The 25612-nt window shown below is 35.9% G+C and overlaps 1 protein-coding gene across 3 annotated transcripts in view; it reads right to left on the reverse strand.

Annotated features, from left to right (window-relative positions):
* LOC120631357 (MAGUK p55 subfamily member 5) overlaps positions 1-25612 on the reverse strand; it is a 211221-nt gene that overhangs the window by 73128 nt on the left and 112481 nt on the right. For 2 of the 3 annotated variants that reach the window (XM_039900879.1, XM_039900877.1), the window contains one exon: positions 21471-21581. In XM_039900879.1, the coding sequence (XP_039756813.1) occupies positions 21471-21581 (111 nt within the window). The remainder of the gene's footprint in view (positions 1-21470; positions 21582-25612) is intronic. The other variant, XM_039900878.1, reaches the window with a different exon arrangement.

A 25612-nucleotide genomic window follows, 5' to 3' on the forward strand; every position in this document is an offset into this window, starting at 1 on the left:
AATTAACGTCCACTGCTGGACATAGGTCTTTTTTTAGGGAGTTCCATAATACACGGACCTGGGCCGCTTGCCTCCAGCGGCTCCCAGAGACTCGCCAGCACCTCCATCGTCCCCAAGACCCCAACGTCCATCGGTTCTCCGAGCTATGTGCCCTGCTCATTGCCACTTCAGCTTTGCGACTTGCTGAGCTATGTCGATAACCCTAGTTCTTCTACGGATCTCTTCATTTCTGATTTGATCACGTAGATATACTCCTAGCATAGCTCTCTCCATCGCCCGCTGAGTGACTCTGAGCCTTCTTATGAGGCCCATAGTTACACACGTTACAGTACTAAACTGATATTTATATCTATATATTATATATATTTTACTTATATTCACTTTAATGAAAATATAATACTTAAATTATATTGAACTCCACGACACCACCAAGTAATTTTATCATTTGAAATATTCTGTCTGTGCGTTGTAAGACCCTAAAAGTGTTTTGACAACATGTACAAAAGTTCGCACGAAAGTCGCGATCTCGCGCTGTCGATTCAATGGAGGATTCATAAAATTAATAAAAACCCGTTCTTGCGAGCGGCAGGTGCGTCGGGACACGCGGCAGGCGCTGGGCAGCTTTTTGCGCGCATACCAACGGTGGCATATCCGCCCGTGATCGCTGTCAGCAACCTGGCGATCGAACGTCTAATACTGTTTCTTATTGAAATGAAAACTTCTCTAGCCGCGTTGTGCGATTTTGATATTGAATCCACTGACGTAATAAGAAATAGTACATCAGTCACCGATGACCTCGACATTCTGGAGACGTTAAAAAAAAGGAATAATCTTATCAAATTAGTTAGTCGTCGATATTTTAAAACGAAATCGTTTTATCGTTAATCGTTTGAAGAGACCGTTGAATTCAATTCCGGAGTCAGTTACAAACATATACACATACACGAAAAGCTAATAAAAAGCGTGTCAAAAAATTAGTTCGGATCAGAGTTCGAATTGATGTCATTAAATTGAAAGTCGTTGAAAAACGGAACTGTCAAAGAATTAAAAACCACAATATAATTTAAGACTGCGTTGACACTTCTCGCGATTCAGCGAGTGCCCCGATCCACTTCAACGTCAGATAATCGCTCCATTGGGTAGTACATAAAATTCGTAGCATGAAATTCCGCAACGCTCAACGCCTGTTAACAATTCTCTTCTGTAACACATTTATTTTTGTCCAAAAATAGTATTCGAAATTTTTATCTTTGCATTTAAGCATGCCTCTCATAGGGCAGAGTTTTTTTTATGTAGCTGCATCAGGCAGTGTTACCTGCGGTGACTAAGTCTATACACGTAATTGCAAGTTTAAAAAAAAACTATGTGTAGTACCGACTAACTTGGGAATAAGATTATGAAAATTAAGCTTAACTTCCTAAACTCCGCGAAAAGCAGAAGAATGTGTATCGTGTAATTTATAATTTCTTCAATCCTTATACTCCAAACAAACCAGATCTTCGGCACCGTTCCCTCTACGCACGTCGGAGTATAGCAAATTAAGCTTAATTATCATAATATGTATATCATGGAATTCCGCAAAGTAATAAGTATTTTATTCTGTATTGCATATTTTTAGTAGTTATCATTTAGTATATTGCACCTTTATTTGACTGATACCACAATAAAATCATCTTACTCACATCCTGGATACTCCACATAGCTGGATATGAGCTAATATTTATTAATATTAATTTCATACAAAAATGTATGCATACTATTGATTTAATTGAATGCAAATAATTATAACAGCAAAAGAACCACATTCCAGCAAATAAATATATTCTATTATATTTCATTCTATACAGTTATGTGTCGATGAGGTGAGAGTTTTAGCTTTTAGTTATGGTGTCAGGTAAAAAACACATCCAATTCCAAAACCTTTAATTTATTTTATAAAATACATTTTCGGAACACGCGATTTCATTTCAGTGCAGAATGTGTAATTAATTCACTCGCAACGGACAAACCTTTACCTTCCAAAGAGTGAACGTAAAAGGCTATTTGAATTTGAATTTCGAACGCCAACTTTTATTCAAACAGAATCATTCATTGATTCCAAAATGATACAGAGCACCTCCTCAACGAGATTTCTAATGCATTAACATTATTCAACTAAGTTGAAATAAGATGAGATTTCAATTATGTTAAATCAGTCGTGGACAACTTCTTAATAACAAAGAGACAACTTGTACCAATTTACCAGACAGATTTTTTTTTTCATTATGTTCATTCTGTGTTATAATTATAGATATAAAAAAGAAACGAACTAAAGAGTACAAAAATCACTTAACTGGTATTATTTTCTTAATGGTAAAACAGACAAGATCAATAACAATAAGAAGGTCACAGGATTTGGCGCCAAACAGTCTTAAAGTAGGTTTTACTGTTAAAAATACGACGACTGATTTAAGATGAAAACGGGAAGACGCTTCTTCGTTTTACTCACTTCAATCTTGGCTAGAAAATTTTACGAGCAAGTATTAAATAATGGATAGAAGCAGGCGTTATTTGCGGAGTTCCATGATATAAAATGAACAAAGCTTAATTTGTTATACCTACTTTGCAAAAAAGAGGAGAATCTGTACGGTGTTATTTATAGTTTCTTCAGTCTTTAATCTCCAAACAGATCTTCCGCGATGTACTCTCTCTATGCACTTTTTTTTTTCTTTAATTCTACAACAAGTTAGGTTAGATCCAGGTGGTAAGTAATGTCTAAGATGGTAGCTAAATAAACTAATGAGTTTCGACGCGACATCGTACCCGAATACTACACCGATTCATGGCACGTCTTTATCGGAAGGGTGGTAACTAGCCACGGTCGAAGCCTGCCAGCAGACAAAAGTGATTGTTTAATTTTTCATATTTGTTTTTTTCGATTTAATAAAATCTACTACTTTATTAATAATATTACAATAAAACTATAATTAAACTGATTCAATAATTTCGCTGCATTTGCAAGCTGAACAGCCAGGCTGATTCGTTGCGCAAAAAATGATCTAGCCAACAGATTAGGCACCAAAGCGCGGTGTAATATCTCGCAAGATGGTTTTGCACTTAGACTCCAAGGTCCCAGGTTCTCCACGGCAAACGGAACAAATATGTACCTCTCTATTAGAAAAACAGCCTTTTGCTGTTTACAGCCATCTTAGCTGCGGATCCCGGTCTTGATGCTGCCTCCCTGATATGAGATTCAGCCAATGTGTCAACGCATGTTGCGTCCCACAGAACCGCCCGTCCCAGTTCCCAGGGAACCAGCGTCAAATAATTGATTGAATTTAAATTCCAATGTGAAATGCATCGCAAATTAATTGTAGTTATTTCAATTTAATTGAATATATGCAAGATATATTCGCAAAAGTTGAGTCTTGTTTTAATTTATATGTATAGGTAGCAAAATCTGTGCGAATTAAAATAAATACAAAATTAATGAATGTCCCATTAAGTTTGCATCGAGTAGATATGCCGACGTACTGAAACTTTAAATAAATTAAAGCGGGAAAATGTTATTACCTCTTTCCTTTATTTTAACGTCCATATTCTGAGACTAGACGTATCAAAAGTACTTAAATACTAGAACTACTTTAGATACATATTTAGATATATTTTGAATTTGGGTTTAACCCAAATTAAACATCGTCATCATATAAACCCATTACAAGTTTACTACAGGGCACGGGTCTCCTTCCACATTGAGAAGGGGTTAGGTCCGTATTCCACCACGCTGGCCCAGTGCGTATAGGTGGGCACATACTCGTATGTTAGGTATGTGATATACATAAAAATATTTAGCTATCTTAGTACCCATATTACAAGCTATGCTTACTTTAGGGCTAAATGACGACGCGTGTATTGCGTAGTATACGGTCTATACTTATAATAAAAGTGTAACTGGAAGATTTCTGTACATCTATATATATAAAAGAGAAAGTGAGTGGGTATGTTCCGTATAGGGTACGAAACGGCTGGACCGATTTTAATGAAACTTTCAGGGAATCTCCGGATTGACCTGGCGAGCAATCCTTCCAATCCTTTTTGAATTGTCAAACTGTCAAATACAGCTTTTATTTAATATGATGATATTCTATTGTTGGGTGTACATGGGTGTAGATAATGATTTTCACCCGCTCGAGAAGAGAATGAATACGAAGAGAAATAAATGATTTAATATATTATGAGACTTAAATTAAAAATGTAATGATGTAAGTTTATTGTTTAAATAAAATAAAGCAAAATCTAGCCCGCTGAAGCGGGCTGGGTACGCTAGTTTGATATATTTTGAAAATTTTACCGGCGGATGCTTTATAATCGATACTGAGTCCTCAGCAGACTTTAATTTAATTTTTGTCTGTCTGTACGGGCATCACGTGAAAACTACTGAACGTTCGCGAGGGTCCGCTAGTTTATACATAAACCTTCTTTTTTTTCACTACAGAGCATTCCTAGAACTTTAATCTCGCCTATACATCTAAGAGCATTATGTTACCGGCAAGCGCGAAGTGGAAACCTACAATGTAACTACAACCTTGTTTTCCATCAGCCATGTATTTCCCCCGGGACAGTAAATTGGTAACCGGATGTATTTACCAGTTTATTGTGATAACTAAGCGAACTTGCGTCTCTCGCAGTTGAGAAATAAATATGGCGCACAGCTTTAAATTAAGTTTTATCGTCGACATTATTATCTTTATTGAGGTGATCATTTATCCACGATAAAATATTATCAACGATTTCGCGAATATAATGTACCAAAAGGCGAAAAGTTATGTTATTTATTTGACAACGCTTTTACTACGTATAAAACGGTAAAAACGGTTCTGTTTGATGAACTGTTTAGCAGTGTGTGTCGCTTTTAGGACAGAGGTCTAGGATTCGATTCCCAACTCGGGTAAATATTACCAACTAACAACGCTACACGCAGCGTTGGTCGGCCCAGCACGGCTAGCAAGGGCAGGAGACCAAAATCTCCCCGGGGAAAGGATAAAAATGTATCATCTTCCACAGCTATATCAACTCTCAGACCACTGACGCACAAGTGGAAATAATATCCAAATAACATCGTTTTTCTTATGCGCTGAACATACTTTCAAGGGTGGTATAGAATACAGTAATGATAGCATATAATTCTTACGTGACTGCTACTTTGCAATATGGTATTATTTTTGGGGAAATGCAACTGACAGAGAAAGAGTTTTTAAATCATTGACAATTGCTATTTGTCACCTAAAACCAACAGACACATGCAAACCTCACTTCCAAAAATTAAAAATATTGACTAGTGCATGCCTGTACATTTATGAAGTTGTTGTATTCATCAAATTAAATGGAAATCTGTTTAGGTTCTCTGAGAGTGCAAGGAGGCGAAATAAAATTAGTTTTTCCAAACATTCATCTGCGCAGTTTGGCAAAAGTATTTTTAATATGGCACCTAAGAATTACAATAAATTACCGGAGGAGCTGACTGATAAAAATCTTAGTACATACAAGCTGAAACACAAATTAAAACAATATCTTACTGAAAAATGTTATTATTCCGTAAATGAGTACTTTGCTGGTACTTAAGGCCTAAATTAAATTCATTGTAATTAAATAGCATCGGACATAAAATTTACATTGTAATTAACGAATTTATATTATAATTGACGTTATCTAATTATAAATGTTAGTTATTTATTTATTTTTAAGTTTTACATGCCTCTAAATGGGCTAAAACATTGTTCTGTATATTTTTTTTTTTTTTAACATCTATAATTTCACATGTTTTTTGCAAATAAATGGTTACGATTATGATGATTAAGAACATATGTTTATTAATAAACGATGGTAAACCTCTCTTATTCCCTGTTCCCGTGCTTTAGCAGATGGAGAAGTTAATAACATCGCTTGTAATGGGATATACCTGTCGTCTACCTGTGCAAGCCCTCCTGAACGAGGTGAACAGAAGACATTAAAAGAGTCACGAACTATCTAGAAAATACCTTTGTCCATCAGTAGATGTCAATCGGTTGAAGTGATGTTAATATTACAAAAGCATAAGGGTTCTTTGAGTATTTGAATTACGTATTAATCAGATTTGAATATTAATTGTTGTCCTTTCAGGTCTATACCAATATAATCTAAGATATAAATGTCACATAGTTAAAAGGCCAAAAGGGCCTATAGGGTATCGTCGTGTTGTCAAGGGGTTTTAGTAGAGTTTTAACTATGCCTATAGGTGACCATTTAACTTCTACACTTATAATAAAACTGTAACTGGCAGATTTCTATACATTTAATATTTTTTGAAAATGTTGACCGGGGGTTGCTTTAATCGATACTGAGTTCAAAACAATTTTCTCCCGATAAACTATAAGTTTCCTACGGGAAATGGGATGAAATTTTTTATTAATTTTACTTTATAGCTCCGTGAAATATGAAACGATTTGAATAATTCTTTTTTTATTTGAAAGTGTATACTATCAAGCATGTTTTGTCTAATTTTAATGAAGATCTGATAACTATTGTCGGAGATAAAGGACTAACTCTTCACAGATAACAGCAAGTCGCAAGGCATATAGGACAACGATCGAATGCATGCGTATCATCCTACTAATATTCTAAATGCGAAAGTTTGTGAGGATGCATGTATGATGGAATATAGTTAGGAAATAAAACTAGACCTTTTTTAGGTTTTTAGGTTTTTTTAAGATATTAAAACCTGTGATTAATATCATTTGGTGCAGACGAAGTTGCGCGGGTAAGCTAGTACAAACATATCGTTTGTTTGTATAATGTGAGTAGGAAGTATTTTGAAAAAGGAGGCTGCTGATTTGTTTAACATTGCTAAAAATATTTGTCATTTTTTTTTTGCAAAACAAACATTGCGAAAAGTGTGGGAGATCTTTTTATAATTAGGCAGTTTACGAAAATTACTATCTCGGATGTAACGATTATTCAATTTATTTATTCGGTAAACAGTTGTCCATAAGTCTATAACTCTAATAGGCTTTATTCTGACTAACTGAGAGACAGATCTACCGACAGATGTTAAATATTTAAAATATTACGAAAAGAATCACCTTGGACATGTAGGATTTTTACTAAGAGAGTTAAACAGAGAAAGTTTGTTACTTTCCAAGTTATATTCATGAAACGACGACCTCCCGGCGAAACGGTGAGCGCTGTGAGCGGGTTCGATTCCCGACAGGGGCTATTTGGGAATTTATAATTTCTGAACTTTCTCTGGTATGGTCAGGCTTTGGACTTAACTAGTTACCACGATACCGACAAAGACGTACCGCTAAGCGAATTAGTGTTTCGATGCGATGTCACGCAGAAACCGACCTAACAGTTTAGCCCGCTACCATCTTAGACTGCATCATCACTTACCACCAGGTGAGATTGCAGTCAAAAGCTAACCTATAGCAATAAACAAAAACCACGTACTTGGGCTTTTTGTTTAAAATTCTAACACTTGATTCAGAGTTTATAAAGTAACTCTTTAAGTAGGAAGAAATATTTTTCAAGTTATATCCACGATCACAACGTTTTTTTTAATTTACTTTCAAGCTTCGCCTGTAGCTTGTTTTCTAGAGACGGTCGTAGTCACCGCGGCTTTTATTTTAATCTAACAGGATATCAGAAATTCTACGCAGACGTAGCTGCTGGCATACGTCAGTCGTCACATAAAACAAAACGCGTGTTCACTTAAATTGAATGTCACAATAGTCGTATTGAAATATGGAGGCTGACCTTACGAAACAGCCGCGTGAATAGAATAAAGGCTAATTGTCATAAATAAAGACAAACACAAGCGCAACGTACACGCGGCACGTACATTGTAGGAACATACACCTACGAGTGCTATTGATGAGTAACCCATAACAATACAATTCGACGGTGACACTGCCTATAACATTTTCGACGACCTCCCCTGGCGCAACGGTGAGCGCTGTGAATTTAAGTAGGAGGTCCCGTGTTCGATTTCCGGCAGGGGCAATTTGGGAAATTATAATTTCTGAATCTGGTCTGGTCTGGTGGGAGGCTTACCACCTAGCTAGGCTAGTTACCATCCTACCGAAAAAGATGTGCCGCTAAGCGTTCGATTTAGAGTTCCGGTGCGACGTCGCGTACAAACCGATTAGGGGTATGACTAAAGTAATCCCTAACAGGTTAGCCCGCTACCATCTTAGACGGCATCATCACTTACTTACTACCTGGTGAGATTGCAGTCAATGGCTAAGTTGTAGGGGAATAAAAAAAATAATGATATATCGATAAAAAGTTACTCCTTAAGGTAACCGACTGGAATCGAACAAGATTTTGGTATCCATTGTGATTGCTAAGTTATCCTCATTTACTTTTGACGACCGATTGGCGCAGTGGGCAGCGAACCTGCTTTTTGAGTGCAAGGCCGTGATTTCGATCCCCACGAAAACTGGAAAAGTATGTGTGATGAACATGAATGTTTTCAGTGTCTGGGTATTTATATATTCATCAGATAAATATTCATCAGTCATCTTAGTACCCATAACACGCGCTACGCTTACTTTGGGGCTAGATGGCGACGGGTGTATTGTCGTAGTATATTTATGAACTTAACTTATAAATTAACCATGGTGGTAAGTGATGATGCAGTCCAAGCTAGAAGCTGTGAGGTGATAGCCTAGTGGGTAAGACTTTAGCTTTCCTATCGGAGAGGCTGAGTTCGAACCCCGGGATGCACCTCTAACTTTTCGGAGTTATGTGCGTCTAAAATTTAAGCAATTCAATATCTTTGAGTTGTTAAGCATATCCTTCTGACCAGGACCAGTTTTAGTATGAACGAAATGAAGGTAGTTTGTTTTAGTGGAAAGGTATATCTTTTCCATACACATTCAACTTGCTATTCGGCTTGTTAGAAGGCAGTACGATATAATATAATTCATATTATATAACATATTATAATTCATTTAGATTTAAATCAATCATTTTATCGCACTACACAAATAAATCTGATATTATTCAAATTAGGTCTGAACCCAAATTTAAATTAATAATTTCGATTTCATTTGGAATTATAATTAAATTTAAATTTACCATACTAAATTGTAATTGGACTTTCACGACTAATCTAGCGTATTATACCGCAAAGCTCTACGATTGTAAATGATAGTCTATTTTTATCGACTACCTTTTCCCGGTTAAACTGCTCAACCGGTTATGATAAAAACTGGCACCGAAATTATTCAATCGGGAGATGTGCATACGCTTCTTTATACAGTGGGAAATATGATAACCAAACGTAATCCCATCTGGCATTCTCGCAGAAACAACCTGGTGGGTATTTCTTCTCAATAATTCTCTACTATGATGAAGTCTTTAATGTGAAGTCCCTGAATACATCTAGTACCAACAAAGGAAACATGTCACTAACGTAGGTCATATATACATATTTTTTATCAAATAAGGTTTTCCGTTTCAATATATGATATTATTTTTTTTAATATGCTAAAATATTTGGCACAAGGCAAAACGCTCACGAAATCACGAAACAAACATTTCTCAATCACAAATCACGGCATGATAAAGCACCCAACCATTCACATATTCGAAAAAAGAACACACATTCAAAATGGCACTTAGAACTGACGCACAGCTGTCAAGTGGGAATTGGAGGCAAATCTGATACTAACTTTTTTTTAATACACGAACGTCGAGTCGACGCAAGGTTTCGCGGCACACTGCCGTAACCGTTTCCGCCAGTCGCCCGAGCGGCCCTAAGCACAACCTAGTTTTACGAAGCACTCTCTTCTCTTTCATTCAATGAGAACCGAACGATAAATAAGTAAATATTCTGTGATATCTATCCCATTAGCATAATTGTTCCAATTCTTTTTTTAATTGTGTATACGGTATAATTTGTCTCATTCGATGATTGCTACTAAAAAATATGAGATATTTCTGAAGACTCTGCGTGGACTCCATAATTTGACTTAACGGCTCAATGTAAGGGACGGGCCTACATACGGAAGGTAATATTATGTTTAAATACGAATACCAAATGTTGGATTATTATTGTACCAACTCCTAGCAAAAGCATTTAGTTTAGTCGGATGGGGAAAAGGGATTATTATTGTTAAGTCATGTTTAACATAATATGTAAGCTTTGTTTAAGTTATAGGCAGTTATCAGAACAGCAGAAGTAGTGGTTCACACGTTCTACTACAGATTACTTGGTCCGGGCATTAAAATGTTATGCAGAAATTAAAATGTTAAAGATTACTTATAATATGTATATCCTTACTTAATAAGATATTCCGTTACTTTAATTGCTTTTTCGAACGTTAAGCACGAACGAATCCACGCATACCAATCTCGAAATTCGAGAGTGAACAAACTTATTTTTTATGAAATATTTTTGACGGTTGACATCCAGTCACACAAGTAGATGTAATAGGATCAAGTACTAAGATAGTAGGCCCTTATATTATTATCATCGCAGAATAAATAAACAAACAAAGAGATACAAATTTGAATTTATAATAATACTATAGTAGTACTTTAAATAACCCTACCCACCACCAACCCAATAAAAAAACTATGTTTTACTAATATCGCATCTTGTAAGATATCGAAGCAAAGACCGGAGGGCAGTGAACTCTTGAAAATCTTAGTGTGCCACGTAAAGTACAAACATATTTACTATTTTGATTTAAATAATTTTGTTAACTTGATACTGTGCCGCATCTCAGCCACTACTTATTTTTTTGAAGTTATACTTCTTTTGGCGCGTAGTTAGCTATAAGGTTTGACAGTGTACGCTTTCAATTGTCAAAGTCTGCGAGCTCATTCCGGTGATATAATTGATTAAATTGTAAAAACATCTCAAATTTTAATGTTGAGTGAAACTTTGTTTTCCAATAACTAACTATCTATTAGTGTTCCAAATTAAATTATGTTTAATATGCCCTTTTTTTTAATTATGTAGAAATATTAATTTGTGATATTTAAATAACTATTTTTGTACTATAGAGGTTAAAATATGTGTTTAATTTTGCCCAAACTTTGTGTAGATCTGAATGTGGTTGGAGATAGAGGACAGAACTCGTCAGCGGACAGCAGCAAACCCCTCATTTAAGGATACTGAATACTTTAATTTTTTTTAGAACTACAACTAAATTGAACGCCTCATCAAAAAACAATATCAAAGCAGACGAAGTCGCGGGCAACAGCTAGTCTGCTATAATTTATAGGAGAGGGTTTTAGGGCAAACACCAGTCATGCTGCTCAGACGTGGGTAAGGAAGCTACGATTTATTATTTTAATTAATCTAGTCAGTGATAGCCTAGAGGGTAAGGCAACCGAAAACTTAACCTAAGAAATGGAATTGTATCAATTTAGGTATCAATCAATACACCTAACGATTTTCAAAAAATAATTGCAGCAGTCAGATTAGGAATCTCTCTATGTGATATTTTTAGGTGTATTTCATTTGGTTTCATTTAGCCAGGAAGCGAACCGAAAAACTTCCATATTTAAACAAATTTGCGGACGCATTCTTAGTGCCAATTTTAAAAATAAATATACTTGACACGTTATGCTATTAGCAAATTTCATAGCAGTAACAATTAACATGCTAAGTCACGAAGGTTCACATGCTTAAGAATTTAACGTAAAATTGCATATTTACTTGTTTATTCGCTTAACAAATGTCATTCTAAATCACGAATATACATGCCAATTAAATGCGCGAACAGTCAGACAGTTTTGACAACGTCACTGGCAGTGTTATGAGTGCTGTGGTCTTATAAGAGAGGGGTTCAAGGTTTGATCGCTGGCAGGACAAATTTGGTCACATTTCGGACGTGGTTTCCGACCGACAAAGACGTGCCGCCATGCGATTTAGCTTTCCGGTATGATACCGCGTAGAAACTATATAGGTAAGTATACATCCTCATCATATTACATTACCGGGCCACTACAGGACACGGGTCTCATTCCACGATGAGAAGGGGTTAAGGCCGTGCTCCACCACGCTGACCCAGTGCGAATTGGTGGACTTCACGCACCTTTGATAAAATTATGGAGAGCTATCTGGTATGCAGGTTTCCTCGCGATGTTTTCCTTCCGTTAAAGCAAGTCATATTTTAAAGGCTTAAAAAAGCGCACATAACTTAAAAAAGTAAGAAGTGGTGGAAGAAGAAGGTATTCGAACCACCACTAACCACCAAGTGGGCTTGCAAGTTGCAGACATGGGCCAACTCGCAGTGCAATAAAAAAAACGCTGAGTAAGAAATGTAAGGAGTGGTGAAAATAATAATATAAGTTTTCCAAGGTCTGGGTGTTTATCTGTATTTAATAAGTATTTAAGTTTATTATATTCATAAAAATATTAACAGCTATCTTAGTACCCAAAACACAAGCTTCGCTTACTTTGGGGCTAGATGGCGATGCGTGTATTGTCGTAGTATATTTATTTATCCATTTATTAATTATTTAAATAGCTATTAAAAATATATATGATTTAAATAAAGTGCTATTTTCTTTCTTTTTCTATACAATGGCGTTGCTTCGTAGTCACATAAATACGATTCGGAGTTTTATTGATACGAAGTTAATGGAACTTCGCAACTGTTTCGATAAATTAATTTCACGCAAAGCGAATGTCTAAATCAGAATTCCGTTCGTACAAATATAATGAACTTTAATTCGAGGCTCTATTACGCATTTAAAGCTTTCAGTAACAACTGATCGACAGTGATGCTTCACTTTTATATTCGTGTCGGAAGGGACAAACAACGCTAGTCGCTTTGACAGAGCGATTTGCGATGACACGTTCCAAGTTTATCACAGCAGTGTGAAATCAAGAGGCTCAGGGTGGGGTTTATGAAAGTTAAATTAATATGCGCAAATAAGAATAGTCAAGGTACAGAGCAAATGTTGTTTACACCGTCAATTCTTGTTCTTAATATTATTAAATCACTGCTTAAGAAGTTTCAATGAAAACAATTACAAACTACTTGTAGTAGTAGAGGTTTTTGAGACAGAGCTCGTCCGGGGAAGTACTATTGCGGTGCTTATATCTGTCGCTAAGCACCATTGTTGCAATGCCGTGTTGCAGTCCGAAAGGCGTGGTTGCCGGTGTAGTTACCGGCACATAAGGCTTAACACCTACGCCTCAAATTCATGAGCATAGACGTGCTCCTTGCATGTCCTGTGAAGAGTTGCTCTGTTTATAGGCGATGGTTTTCTACAATGGAAAAAAAAACTACGCAATCTGTTAATTTTGCATGAAGGGCGTAGATAAGATAAGCGAATTTAAAAGCTACTCATAAAATATGACTTATAAAAGTCATCACACAAATATTTAAGTAGGAACCAACCCTGACCGTTCTTCTTAGATGATCCCCATCGCAATTATTCTCCATTAAAAAAAGAAAGGACTATAATCAGGCAATCTTCCCATTCGTGATGAATTATTGCTCCGAAAAATTGGGGCTGATAAAGAGACTCAGCGATGGAGAGAACTATGCTATGACGAAGTGGATAGATGTCATCAAACGAGTCACAGATAACCGCTGGACTGAAGCGGCACAAGATTGTGGTATTTGGAGCTCCCTATAAAATGCCTATTTCCAGCTGTGGACGTCCATTTGTTGAAAATGATTATGATGATAATAATTTGCAAAAAATGCCCTCATTATCCGCTCTACCCTACAAATCTCTTTGTTCGGAAATTAATTGGAGTTATTTCTTGTTCATTTCACTTAGTTTATTTGCGCTGTTTACGCGAAGTTTGTTTACAAATGAGGTTTTTATTGCAAAATAACAATAGGTTTTTAACGACCGGTTTTTTTTTGGATAATATTTATCATTGTGAATGTGAAAGTGCGTTTAATGCTTTGTTAGTTTTACACACACGCAGCAACGGAGCAACGATTGGGCGTGACTATGCATTTATACTTATGTTTTATATAAACTTTAAACTTATTGAGAGACATCTCAAAGATTTCATTCGGTAATTTGTTATTAAATAATATACAATTGCCCGTGAATGAGTTAGCAATTTTATTTGGCCTAGTGAACTGCACAACGAGTTTATTTTTGCTTCTAATATTTATATTGTTACAGTCCGTTTTCTTTTTAAATTTTGTTATATTTCTATGGCCATAAATTAAATTTTCAAAAATCAGAACGAATCAGTACATGACTGATCCCTCCTTCAATCTTCAAAAAATCACCAAATTAAAATCGGACCTCTGAGGTAAAACGTACCAAAGAAAATTATTATATTTGGTGGAGTTATCGATTAAAAAATACTTATTTAAACATCTTCAGTCGAATTGAGAACATCTTACGTTTTTTTTAGGTCGGTTGAAAAATAGTTATGGGTACAAATAAATAATGAACATATTAGGATGCGGTTTGTTTTCTACTAAGTAATGTGTAACGTATCTCGCGGCTGTTTGATGTATATAGATTTGCATATTTTATTGAAGTCGATTAAAACTAAACCTTGGACTAAAATGAACCTTATGTAATGGTACATGTTTTTAATTTTTACCTCTGTTGAAATAAGAGTGTTATTCGTTTGACTTTTTTGTTTTAACCTGTGCGTCTGTATGCTACTCTAAAACGGATCGTCATATTTAAATGCCGCCTTGCCTTCGAGATAGTATTTCCTTTGGCAGTTCTTAACTATTTTTAATGCATTTTCGAAAAGCATTTTTTTTATTCAGTTCTTCGACCGGATTTTTAAATTTTTTTACAAATCCCGTGGGGAATTGAAAAAACCGTTTGTTCTCCTGGGATAAAAATTAATAGAAAATGCTACTCTATCCATCCTTTCAACTTACTCTATGCCAAAAATCAAGTTAACTTTTGGATATAAGCAGGCGTTACTTTGTGGAATTCCATGATATATTATGAAAATTAAGCTTAATTTGCTATGCTATACTGAAAAGCAGGAGAATCTGTATGATGTAATTTTTAATTTCTTCAATCCTTATACTCAACACCAAACATGTTCGGCAATGTGTAGGAGATGTTGACTTCACAATGAATAATTGTTAAGTTAACAATTATTAGAAAATTATTAATTACACCATACAGATTCACCTGCTTTTCGCGGAGTATAGCCAATTAATTTTCATAATTAAGTTTACTAGTTGCTTGGTTAGGTTGCGGGACAAACAAACACACTTTCTTATTTATCCCCAATAATATTATAAATGAGAAATTGTGTTTGTTTGTAAGAATATATTATTTGTAAGGATTAGTATGGATTTCTTCAACCAAAGGTTTCCCAGCCCTGCGAAATGGTATTCCGAGTGGCCTCCACTCATACAATGAGCGCCCAACAAATAAACCTTTGGATGCTTTTCTAAGTAATTAAAATTCATGTCGGGACAAAGTCGACATTAATGCGAAATGTTTTGTTATTGTAAATGAATGTAAATTTGCTAGATGTTTTTCGTTTAACTTGAGACCTACTTAACTACTGTGCTACTTTTTATGTATGTTTATGTCAAGGGTGAAATCTGCACCCTATAAATGCCTTACTGTTATTGATTATGTAAAAACCTACGCCTCCGTAGAACCCACCTTACCTTTTTTTTTGGCGTGCCCCCCCCCCCCCCCCCCCCTCTAAAGGGGGTATACGCAAACTATAACCTACCACGGCATTTCTCTCTCGTGTAATCCTCCTCGTCCCGTGGGATGTCGTACGAGGCGACTGAGGAAATATAACGGAGAGCGGGCAGCCGCGTCCTCTGTGCTACTACAACCATCTACTGTGATCACCAACACGTATACGTGGTTATGGGCAAACCCTACCGTTGGGAGAGGCCTTTAGTCCAGCAGTGGAATGTTATAGGCTACTGAGCTTTTATTAGGTTTACATGAATTAAATTTTTGAAGCTGTGATAGCGCAGTGGGTAGGAGCTCGACTTCACTTTCAGGGGGCCGAGTTCGAATCCCAGCTCATAACTCTAACTTTTGTAAGTTAGGTGCGTTTTGAGTAATTAAAAATATCACTTGCTACAACGGTGAAGAAAAACATCGTGAGGAAACCTGCATGCCTGAGAGTTCTTCATAATGTTCTCAAAGGTATGTGGAGTCCACCAATCCGGGCTGGGACAGCTCGGTGGACTACTGCCTTAACCCCTCTTTTTTGTTGGGAGGAGAGCCGTGGCCTGTAGTGGGTTGGTAATTTATTTATTTTATTTATTTTTTTGACAGCCGAGTGGCGCAGTGGGCAGCGACCCTGCTTTCTGAGTCGTAGGCCGTGGGTTCGATTCCCACAACTGGAAAATGTTTGTGTGATGAGCACGATTGTTTTTCAGTGTCTGGGTGTTTATTTTTATATTATAAGTATTTATGTGTATCATATTCATAAAAATATTCATCAGCTGTCTTAGTACCCATAACACAAGCTACGCTTACTTTGGGGCTAGATGGCGATGTGTGTATTGTCGTAGTATATTTATTTATTTATTTATTTTTTCTTAAATTAAAGCTAGAAGAAGCTCAAAATTTCCTTATTCGGCAATGAATTCTACATATAAATGTGATAACCTTAGCCAAGGAACAAATAAGAGGCAAACGAGATGTTTATCACAAAAGCGGTTTGTAGAGTAAGTACTTCAAGGAATTCCGTTGTACATCAAAAGGGCCGCGATTTCTTGAACGCGTGGGTACGACATACGTCGCATATTTGCCTACTTGTAGCTCACCCCTCACACACTAACTGCTGGATGAAAACACCATTCACTTTACTTTTTTTTTTTTACGACAATACACACATCGCCTTCTAGCCCCAAAGTAAGCGTAGCTTGTGTTATGGGTACTAAGTTGCCTGATGAATATTTCTATAAATTAGAATTATGTACATTAATACATAGAATTTACATATAAACACTGCCACTGAAAAACATTCATGCTCATCACACAAACATTATCCAGTAGTGGGAATCGAACCCACGGCCTTGGACTCAGAAAGCAGGGTCGCTACCCACTGCGCCAATCGACCTTCGTATGTTCTTAATTCTATGGTTAAAATACCACGTAAATACAATTGACACACCAGTTAGGTAATTCTCACAAGAATCCGAGTGGACAATTTAAAAAATTCAATTACTAAACTATCATGCATCCGGAGCATTCAGAGATATGTGAAATTCGATGAACTCTCGCAAAATACGGCTGGCCTGGTTCCGCTACGCAGAACTAGAACTAGGATGGCCATAGTCAAACTATACGATATAGGACTGGGGAGTCGAACTTTTAATCCGCTTCTGCGCGCAAAACAACGACGACGTCCTCCCTAGCGTAGTGATGAGAGCTTTGGTTTTCAATTCAATTATTTATTTTTTTGCTGATACAGGTAAACAGGTGTTACAGAAAAAAATATGTCGATCTTAACTGTACCACACCAAATTGGCATGCAATTTATCAGGGTAGTATTCAAATTTTAATTGATGTAACTACTAACTACTAAAAATAAGATATTGGCAATAATATATTAATATTATTGCCAATGTAATGTTTTTATTAATAAAATACAATAAATAAATAATAGATTACAATGGCGGCCGACTGGCGCAGTTGGCAAATAAGTATGTTGCGGGAATCGAATATTGCCACAACTCCAAAATGTTTGTGTGATGAACATGAATGTTTTTCAGTGTCTGGGTGTTTATCTGTATATTATAAGTATCTATGTATATTATTCATAAAAATATTCATCAGTCATCTTAGTACTCATAACAAAAGCTTCGCTTACTTTGTGGCTAGATGGCGATGTGTGTATTTGCGTAGTATATTTATTTATTTATTCACAAATAAGTTTATATGGGCACATGCCAGAGAATGCAAATAAATTAATAATTACTAACGAATGTCACTTTAAATATTCATCAATAGTATAAAAATAATGTTTAAAAATGTGATGTCATTTGTCAGTGGCTTCATTTTGTCAGGTAATTTATTGAATATGTATAATATTATTTTATCGTTATAATATAAAATCTATATATATATAGAGAATGGTTTTATAAGTTAGGAGGTCCCGAGCTCTGGAGGAGGCAATCGAGAAATAAATAAATTCCTAATTTTTTATGTTCTGGTCTTGTGGGCAGCTTCAATTCTAGCTTTAGCGTAAGCTGTTGTTGCTATTACTTCACGACATTTCAGTTTTGCTAACAATATTTTCACTGTTGTTATGGACAGTAGATTACTTGGATATTATTTCCACACGTGCGCCGATGCTCGGAGAGTTTTCTCCTTTCTTCGGGAGAAAAATGTCTCCTGCATGCTAGCCTAGAGAGGGCTCTAGTCAGTGGCGTGCATAGAGGGTGTGCAGATGATATAAAATGAAGAAAGTCTCCAGTACGAGTTATAAAAACTGATGTGTAGGCTTTATAAGAGGTATAAAAAGCGTACCCTTAACTATTCATAGTTCGTACTGGACATTTTCTTCATTTTATATCATCTGCATACCCTGTGCATACCCTCTATGCACGCCACTGGCTCTAGTTTAGCAGTGGACTGTTATAGACTATTGATGAAAAGGAAACAAATCTGTGTAAATCGCAGAGAGTGGTAATCCTAACTAAAATCAAACTAAACTAAAACTTTAATTATTTATAGTCGTGGAATTGAACAGTATTATACCTACATACAACTTGGCACGCGCTTTTAGTGCGGTCCAATTTGACTTTTTAGTTAGATTTTTTATTTATGACAGTCGCATTTATTATACAAATTACAGAAATCGTGTGTTATACAGCGACAATCTATATGTGCAAAAAGGTTAAGAAACTTTTTGATTTCCTTCCTGGCGCAACGGTGAACGCTGTGAATTTAATTTAGGTCCCGGGTTCGATTCCCGGCAGAGGTTTATTTTTTGTATTTTTCTGGTCTGGTGGAAAGCTTCGGCCGTTTCTAGTTACCACCCAAAGACGTGCCGCTAAGCGATTTAGTGTTCCGGTGCGATGTCGCGTAGAAACCGATTAGGGATATGACTACCGTCCTCCCTAACAGGTTAGCCCGCTACCATCTCAGACTGCATCATCACTTTATTAAAAAAAATTAAAAATCTCAACTTGTGGTAAATGTTAAGGCACACTAACCCTTGTTAGTATATATATTGAATTGACTGCGGTATGGAAGGTATTCATCCCATACCCCTTAACGGTTTCTACGCGAAATTGTACCAAAATCTTAAATCGCTTGACGGTGGTGGTGATAAATCCTAAATTCAAAAATTCTTAGTTAATTTATTCAAAGTACTTTATATTATGGTATGGTATACCAGATATTGAGAAGCGGTGATAGCCCAGTGGGTAAGAGTTCGACTTCACTTTCGGGGGGCCGTTTTAAGTTACGTGCTTAACTATACCAGACCAGAAAAAAAACAGAATTTATAGTTACACTCCACTGCAAACAGATATAAAGAAGGCGTTTACTTGAAACTTATTAATTCAGAATTTAGAATTTTTGAATTTGGAATTTAAAATTATGAATTAAGAATTTCTGAATTTCAGGCACCTTTACGATATTCCAAGTTCTGATTTTAGTTACATATCAATCAGTTCGTAGTGATCAAACTAGCTGAGCGTAGATAATGCAATAACCTAGTTCACGAAGAGTTGATGTTTAAACGGACACTGCCCGCAGTGAACAAAGCATGATGAACAAAGAGCAGGAAACGACGGGTGAAACTGACGAACGTATACCAACGTATACAGTACTGGATGTTAACAGTATGAACAACGAAATTTGTTTTTTGAGTAGAATAGGATTCTCTATGCTTTAATTCCTCGCCATCTAGCCCCAAAGTAAGCGTAGCTTATGATATGGGCACTAATATGACTGATGAATAATTTTATGATTTGAATTTTAATTTGAATATACATTATGTTCAAATTCAAAATTCATTTATTTCAAGTAGGCCAAAATTCATTTACTTCAAGTAGGATAAGCACTTTTGGAACGTCAAGTCTGTCTGTTTGTAGTGACTCTACCACCGGTTCGGAAGGCAGATTCAACCGAGAAAAAGCCAGCAAGAAACTCAGCAGTTGCAGCAGTTGCTCTTTTCCAACATCAACAATTTACATTTTAAATTTTAACATTCATTTTTCTATCTTGTGAGCGATGAAAGCGGATGCTTCCAAGCAACCTTGTCATTATAATTACATAAAATACAGAAAAACACCCAGACACTGAAAAACATTCATGTTCATCACGGAAACATTTTCCAGTTGTAGGTCGAACCCACGGCCCGGAAATGGCCAATGACCAATGGCCCGGGAATTACCCATGGACTCAGAAAGCAGGGGCACTGCCCTATGCGCCAATTGGCAAAAAAAGTTTATTATACTAATGTCTACCTGTTCAAAATCCAGGATTATTTTCAAGTCTGGGAAGTATACAACGGGTTCCCGGACGTCCAATAAAGCCAACGAGAGGGACATGCCGTGGTGGTTTTTAGTTCGGGTAAACGAGTCCCACATAACCCCTGTCCTGTCCAAAAGGACAGAGGTAGCCATAAAGCTTTTCCACCACGACAAAAAAAAAAGATTATTTTCAAACTGGAGTTGGCTTGCAGCTTTCCGGCTTTAAAGCTCATAGTGAGAGCGTAAAAGCCAATACTTTTTGAACTTTTAATTAGCAAATATTTTTTCAATATTTATATAATAAAGTTATTCAAACTACCCTTGCACGAGGTAACGTACACTGCAAGGAAAGCATAGAATAGGTGTCGGTAAATTACACTGTATAAAGATTAGTCACATTGAGGATTTTTTTATACCTTCTAGTTATTATTGACGGAAGAAGCAGATGGACTAATGCTTGGTAGAAAACGGAACTATAAAAAAGCAACACTACGCAGGGCATGCAAGTAAAACGTCCTAAAAAAAAATATTACTGTTCATGCCTAAAGTAGGCATTTTTTTTTTATTCTTTTGATTGTGGTTTTATTTTTATTATTTACCTCTTACTTAGATTTTGATGATTTTGATTTTTATTATGTCCGTCAGGGGTTAATAAGCTTGTGTTAATGTAAAAAATATCTTTCGTTTGTTTATATATTATATTCTATGTTATTGTCCCTTTTTATGATTGAAAGATAATGGGGCTGGCTGAAAACATATGCTGAAGTATGCAGCTATACTGAACAAGCTCCTTTGTCACACATTTTTTTTTCTTTAACAATTTTATGACACAAATGTAACATTTTACACAAATGTGTGATAATAAAAACGATTTTTCTTTCTTTCTCTCTATAAAGTGGTACCCTGTGTCGAATCTGCGGCATAGGTGTAAAGCCAATTATGTCTGTTATTACATCTGCATTCACTGCCATCAAACCGGAACGCTGCTTCGAGGCAAAAATAAGCATAGCGGTAGAGAGCTCTCTCACAAATATCTCTATTAATATTATACAGCTGATATATAATGGAACTTACCTGGTATTTAGAGATGCTGGCAATCTCGTGCGCCGGTGGTCGAGGCGGGGCGTCCCGGGTAGCCTCGCGAGGCGGCACCGCCGGAGCGCCGCGTGCACTGCCGTTGACCTGCTGGATACGCAATATAGGTTATGAGAGCCCCGGAACAAATACATCACATCTTAATACAAAAACCTTAATCTATTGAAAGAAACCTTCGATTTATCAAAGACTAGCAGCAACAGATAATTACTTAAGTTAAGTACTTACACTATAAAATAAGACAAGGACATAAATAAGTGACGAATCCATATCAAATGCGAAAGGCACAGGAATAATTTGTGGGAAGAGTTCATGTTTCATAATATAATTTCTAATGTAATTATTGCAGCGAGGTTACTATACAATTGATGAATTACAAATGAGAAGGTTTCTTTTAAGCATCCCGCTCCGCTTTAATGTCTCACAAAATAGAAAAATGAATGTTAAAAATGTAAATTTTTGATGTTGGAAGAGAGCAACTGCTTCTATCCTGTGGTAATTGCACTACAAACAGACGGATATGACGTTTTCAAAGTAAAGTTCAAAATTTTAACATCTATTGTTATCAGGGCAGTAAATCGCGTGAGGTTTTTATAACCCTTCTCAAAGTTCCACACGTTTAACTTTTCCTTCGTACCTCAGAGAGGTCAAGCAACCCATCCCAATCATCATCAGTGACATTTAATAATAAAAAAACGTGTGTGTACTTGTGTACACGCGTTAGAAGTTATACTTCTTTGGCGTAAAAAGATAAATTTAAAAAAAAATTATCTTACGCCTCATTCCTCGTTTGTAGAGAAAACGACACTAACAATAGAAATAAGGTATTTAATACGCTAAAATTATGCATTATGTACGCATCAAAAGTGCCATCTATGTGCCCATTTGAATAAAGAAATATTTGACTTTGACTTTGACTTTATCTAGTTATCTCATTATCGGACCACCAAGTTTCACTGAACATTAAAGTTTGAGATTGTTGTACAATTAAATCACCGGAATGAGCCCGCAGTCTCTGACAATTTAAAGTGTACATTGTCAAACCGTTTTTTATAAAATTAAAATGCCGACTATAGCTAACTTCAGGGTGGCTGTTTTTGTGACGGTGTGCGCGCGCATCGTAAAAGTGAGCTGGCGGACGATGTCCGATCCCCTCTCACACGGTTTCGCATCTAACTTCATCCTGTTCAACTAACACTCCCATGAATTTTTCTTAACGCCGCTAAAGAAGTATAACTTCAATAATTTCCTTAAGAGTCAGAATTTGGTATATAAGTTAGTTAGTTATAAGTAGTGGCTAGTTGAAACAATATTACTCTGATATTCATGATGATGGTATTAAATAAATAAATAAATAAATATACTACGACAATACACACATCGCCATCTAGCCCCAAAGTAAGCGTAGCTTGTATTATTGGTACTGAGATAGCTGATAATTATTTTTTTATGAATATAATACACATAAATACTTATAATATACAGATAAACACCCAGACACTGAAAAACATTCATGTTCATCACACAAACACTCTCCAGTTGTGGGAATCGAACCCACGGCCTTGGACTCAGAAAGCAGGGTCGCTGCCCACTGCGCTACTCGGCCGTCAAAGAAACCTATTAGGTTACATATAATTTTATTCGCCAGGCGATGTCGTTTCTATTCCAGTATCATAAATAAATAAATAAATATACTACGACAACACACAAACCGCCACCCAGCCCCAAAGTAAGCGTAGCTTGTGTTATGGGTACTAAGATGACTGATGAATATTTTTATGAATTATATATACATAAATACTTAGAAAATACATATAAATACCCAGACACTGAAAAACACTTATGCTCATCACACAAACATATTTTCCAGTTGTGGGAATCGAACCCACGGCCTTGGACTCAGAAAGCAGGGTCGCTGCCCACTGCGCCAGTCGGCCGTCATATAAAAGGTTTTTTTTAAAAAAAAAAAAATAGAAACTAGACATCTAGCTCCATTCTTTATCAAATTATGAATAAACTACTTAATATGAAGACATATTATTAAAGAAGCTAATTAAGAATTAAAAATTATAAATAGTCATTCCATAGCATCCCTTATATCCCTTAACATGCTTATATCATTGTACTTATCCTATAATAAAGTACATTTGACTTGCAAAGTTATAAATAATATCTTTATATATATATTTCTTGTGTGCGTGTGTATGTCACTGAACTCCTCCTAAACGGCCGGACCGATTTAAATAAATTTTTCGGTATGCGTTTGGGTGGCACCCTGGATGGTTTAGATTCACAAATCAGCCCGACAGATAGCGCTGGGGTCCGCTAGTATATTTATAATAGAGTAGAAATAATACATTAATACGTTGAAATTTTGAAAGAACTCCTAATACCTTATATAAGCTGCGTATCTTTTCAATTAAAAAAATAATTACTTGGATATTACAAAATGTATTTGCTACTATTGATATTGAATTTTACCTCCCTGGCCTTCTGAATTTAAGTAGGAGGACCCGGCAGGGGCATCTAGGGAATTTACAGTTTCCGAATTTTCTGTGGTCTGGTCTGATGGGAGGCTTTGGCCGTGGGCCGCTTTTCTACTAACTAAGACGTGCTGCTTAGTGATTTATTGTTCAGGTTCGATGTCGCGTAGAAACCTATTGGGGGTATGACTACCATACTCACTAACAGGTTAGCCCGATACCATCTTAGACTGCATTATCATTTACCACCAGGTGAGATTGCAGTCAAAGGTGAACTTGTAATGTAATAAAAAATAAAAAAAATGTTTTTTGTTCTCTTGTGTGTCTGTTTTTCTGTTTGAATTGACGAATCACTGGAACTACCGGATTTGAAAGCACCTTTTAGATTTGTTTGCCCAACTCTCGAGGAAGGTTATAGACTCTGCGAACCAAGTCAGTAAAAGCGGGCGGGTGATGTAACGCGGTATATTATGCAGAAATAGCGGATGGAAGCATGGATAAGAAAAAATTACTTATCAGAACTTCTGCGCGGGAAAAGTTACAGGGAACCGCTGGTTCTTCATATAATACATATAAACATTGTAAAATATAAAAGGAATAGGGTGTGAATTTTTTGCATAGAATATCCCTATAAACAAACATGCTTCATAGTTATTATTTGCAGGATGCAAAATCTATTGGTAACTGAAAATCATTTTTACTTTAGTTGCTGATACGTGAAGCAAAAACTTTATACCCCTTTTTACGAAAATTGCGCGGTATTAAATTTTCCATACTTATGGTTTATATAAAGGAAGAGTGCGGAATACTATTTTTGAATATGCATAGTAAATAAATTGATTCAATAAAAAAAAAATACCCTACTGCTGAGTTTCCAAATTATTCTCGGCAAAGGTTGCCTTCCAAATCGGTGGTGTTGCTATAAATGGCACTTGAGGTCTTAAAGGGCTAAAAAAAATAACGCTTCAACTTGATATTTGCGAAATATTTGTGGTCTGTGCACCATTCTACGAAGCTTACTCAAAACAAATTATTTAAGAGTTTTATAGAACTGAACGGGGCACTTATTTATCGGGGTAGTTTTGATCAAATTTTCACCAATGGATAAAATATAATACGTACACCAAACCTCAATCATGCGTCTTAAAGTTATGGCACCCGTTTCAAGTCAACTAGGAACATTGTGAAAAGAACAGTACATCTTAACTTGAGGCGTGCACTATAAGGCACACCATACAGTTCTCGGCTCATGTTATACTTTTGGATCATATTCAATTGATTGTGTATATTTATTACTCCGTGTAAAACTGTCCGTTTTCTGTGAGACATCATTTAGTAACTAAATGATTTTATAAATATCAACGATTGCCTTCAGTTACCAATATATTTTATATTTCAATACAAGATATTTATATTATAGTTCCTAAGCCAATATTATTAATCTATTATAAATAAATTATATTCCATAAGAACCTGTAAGAAGTTTAAATCTTAAATTATATCTACCATTTATTAGTCCTGAAAGAAATAGAAATCAATATTAATAAGTATATAATTTATATAGATAAATGGTCATTATATTATAGTTAGGTAAATATAAGCTTAATTAAAGAGAAATAAAGAGAAAATCACAGATGT

This window comes from Pararge aegeria, chromosome 18 (genome assembly GCF_905163445.1).
Source record: "Pararge aegeria chromosome 18, ilParAegt1.1, whole genome shotgun sequence".
NCBI classification, from domain to species: Eukaryota; Metazoa; Arthropoda; class Insecta; order Lepidoptera; family Nymphalidae; genus Pararge; species Pararge aegeria.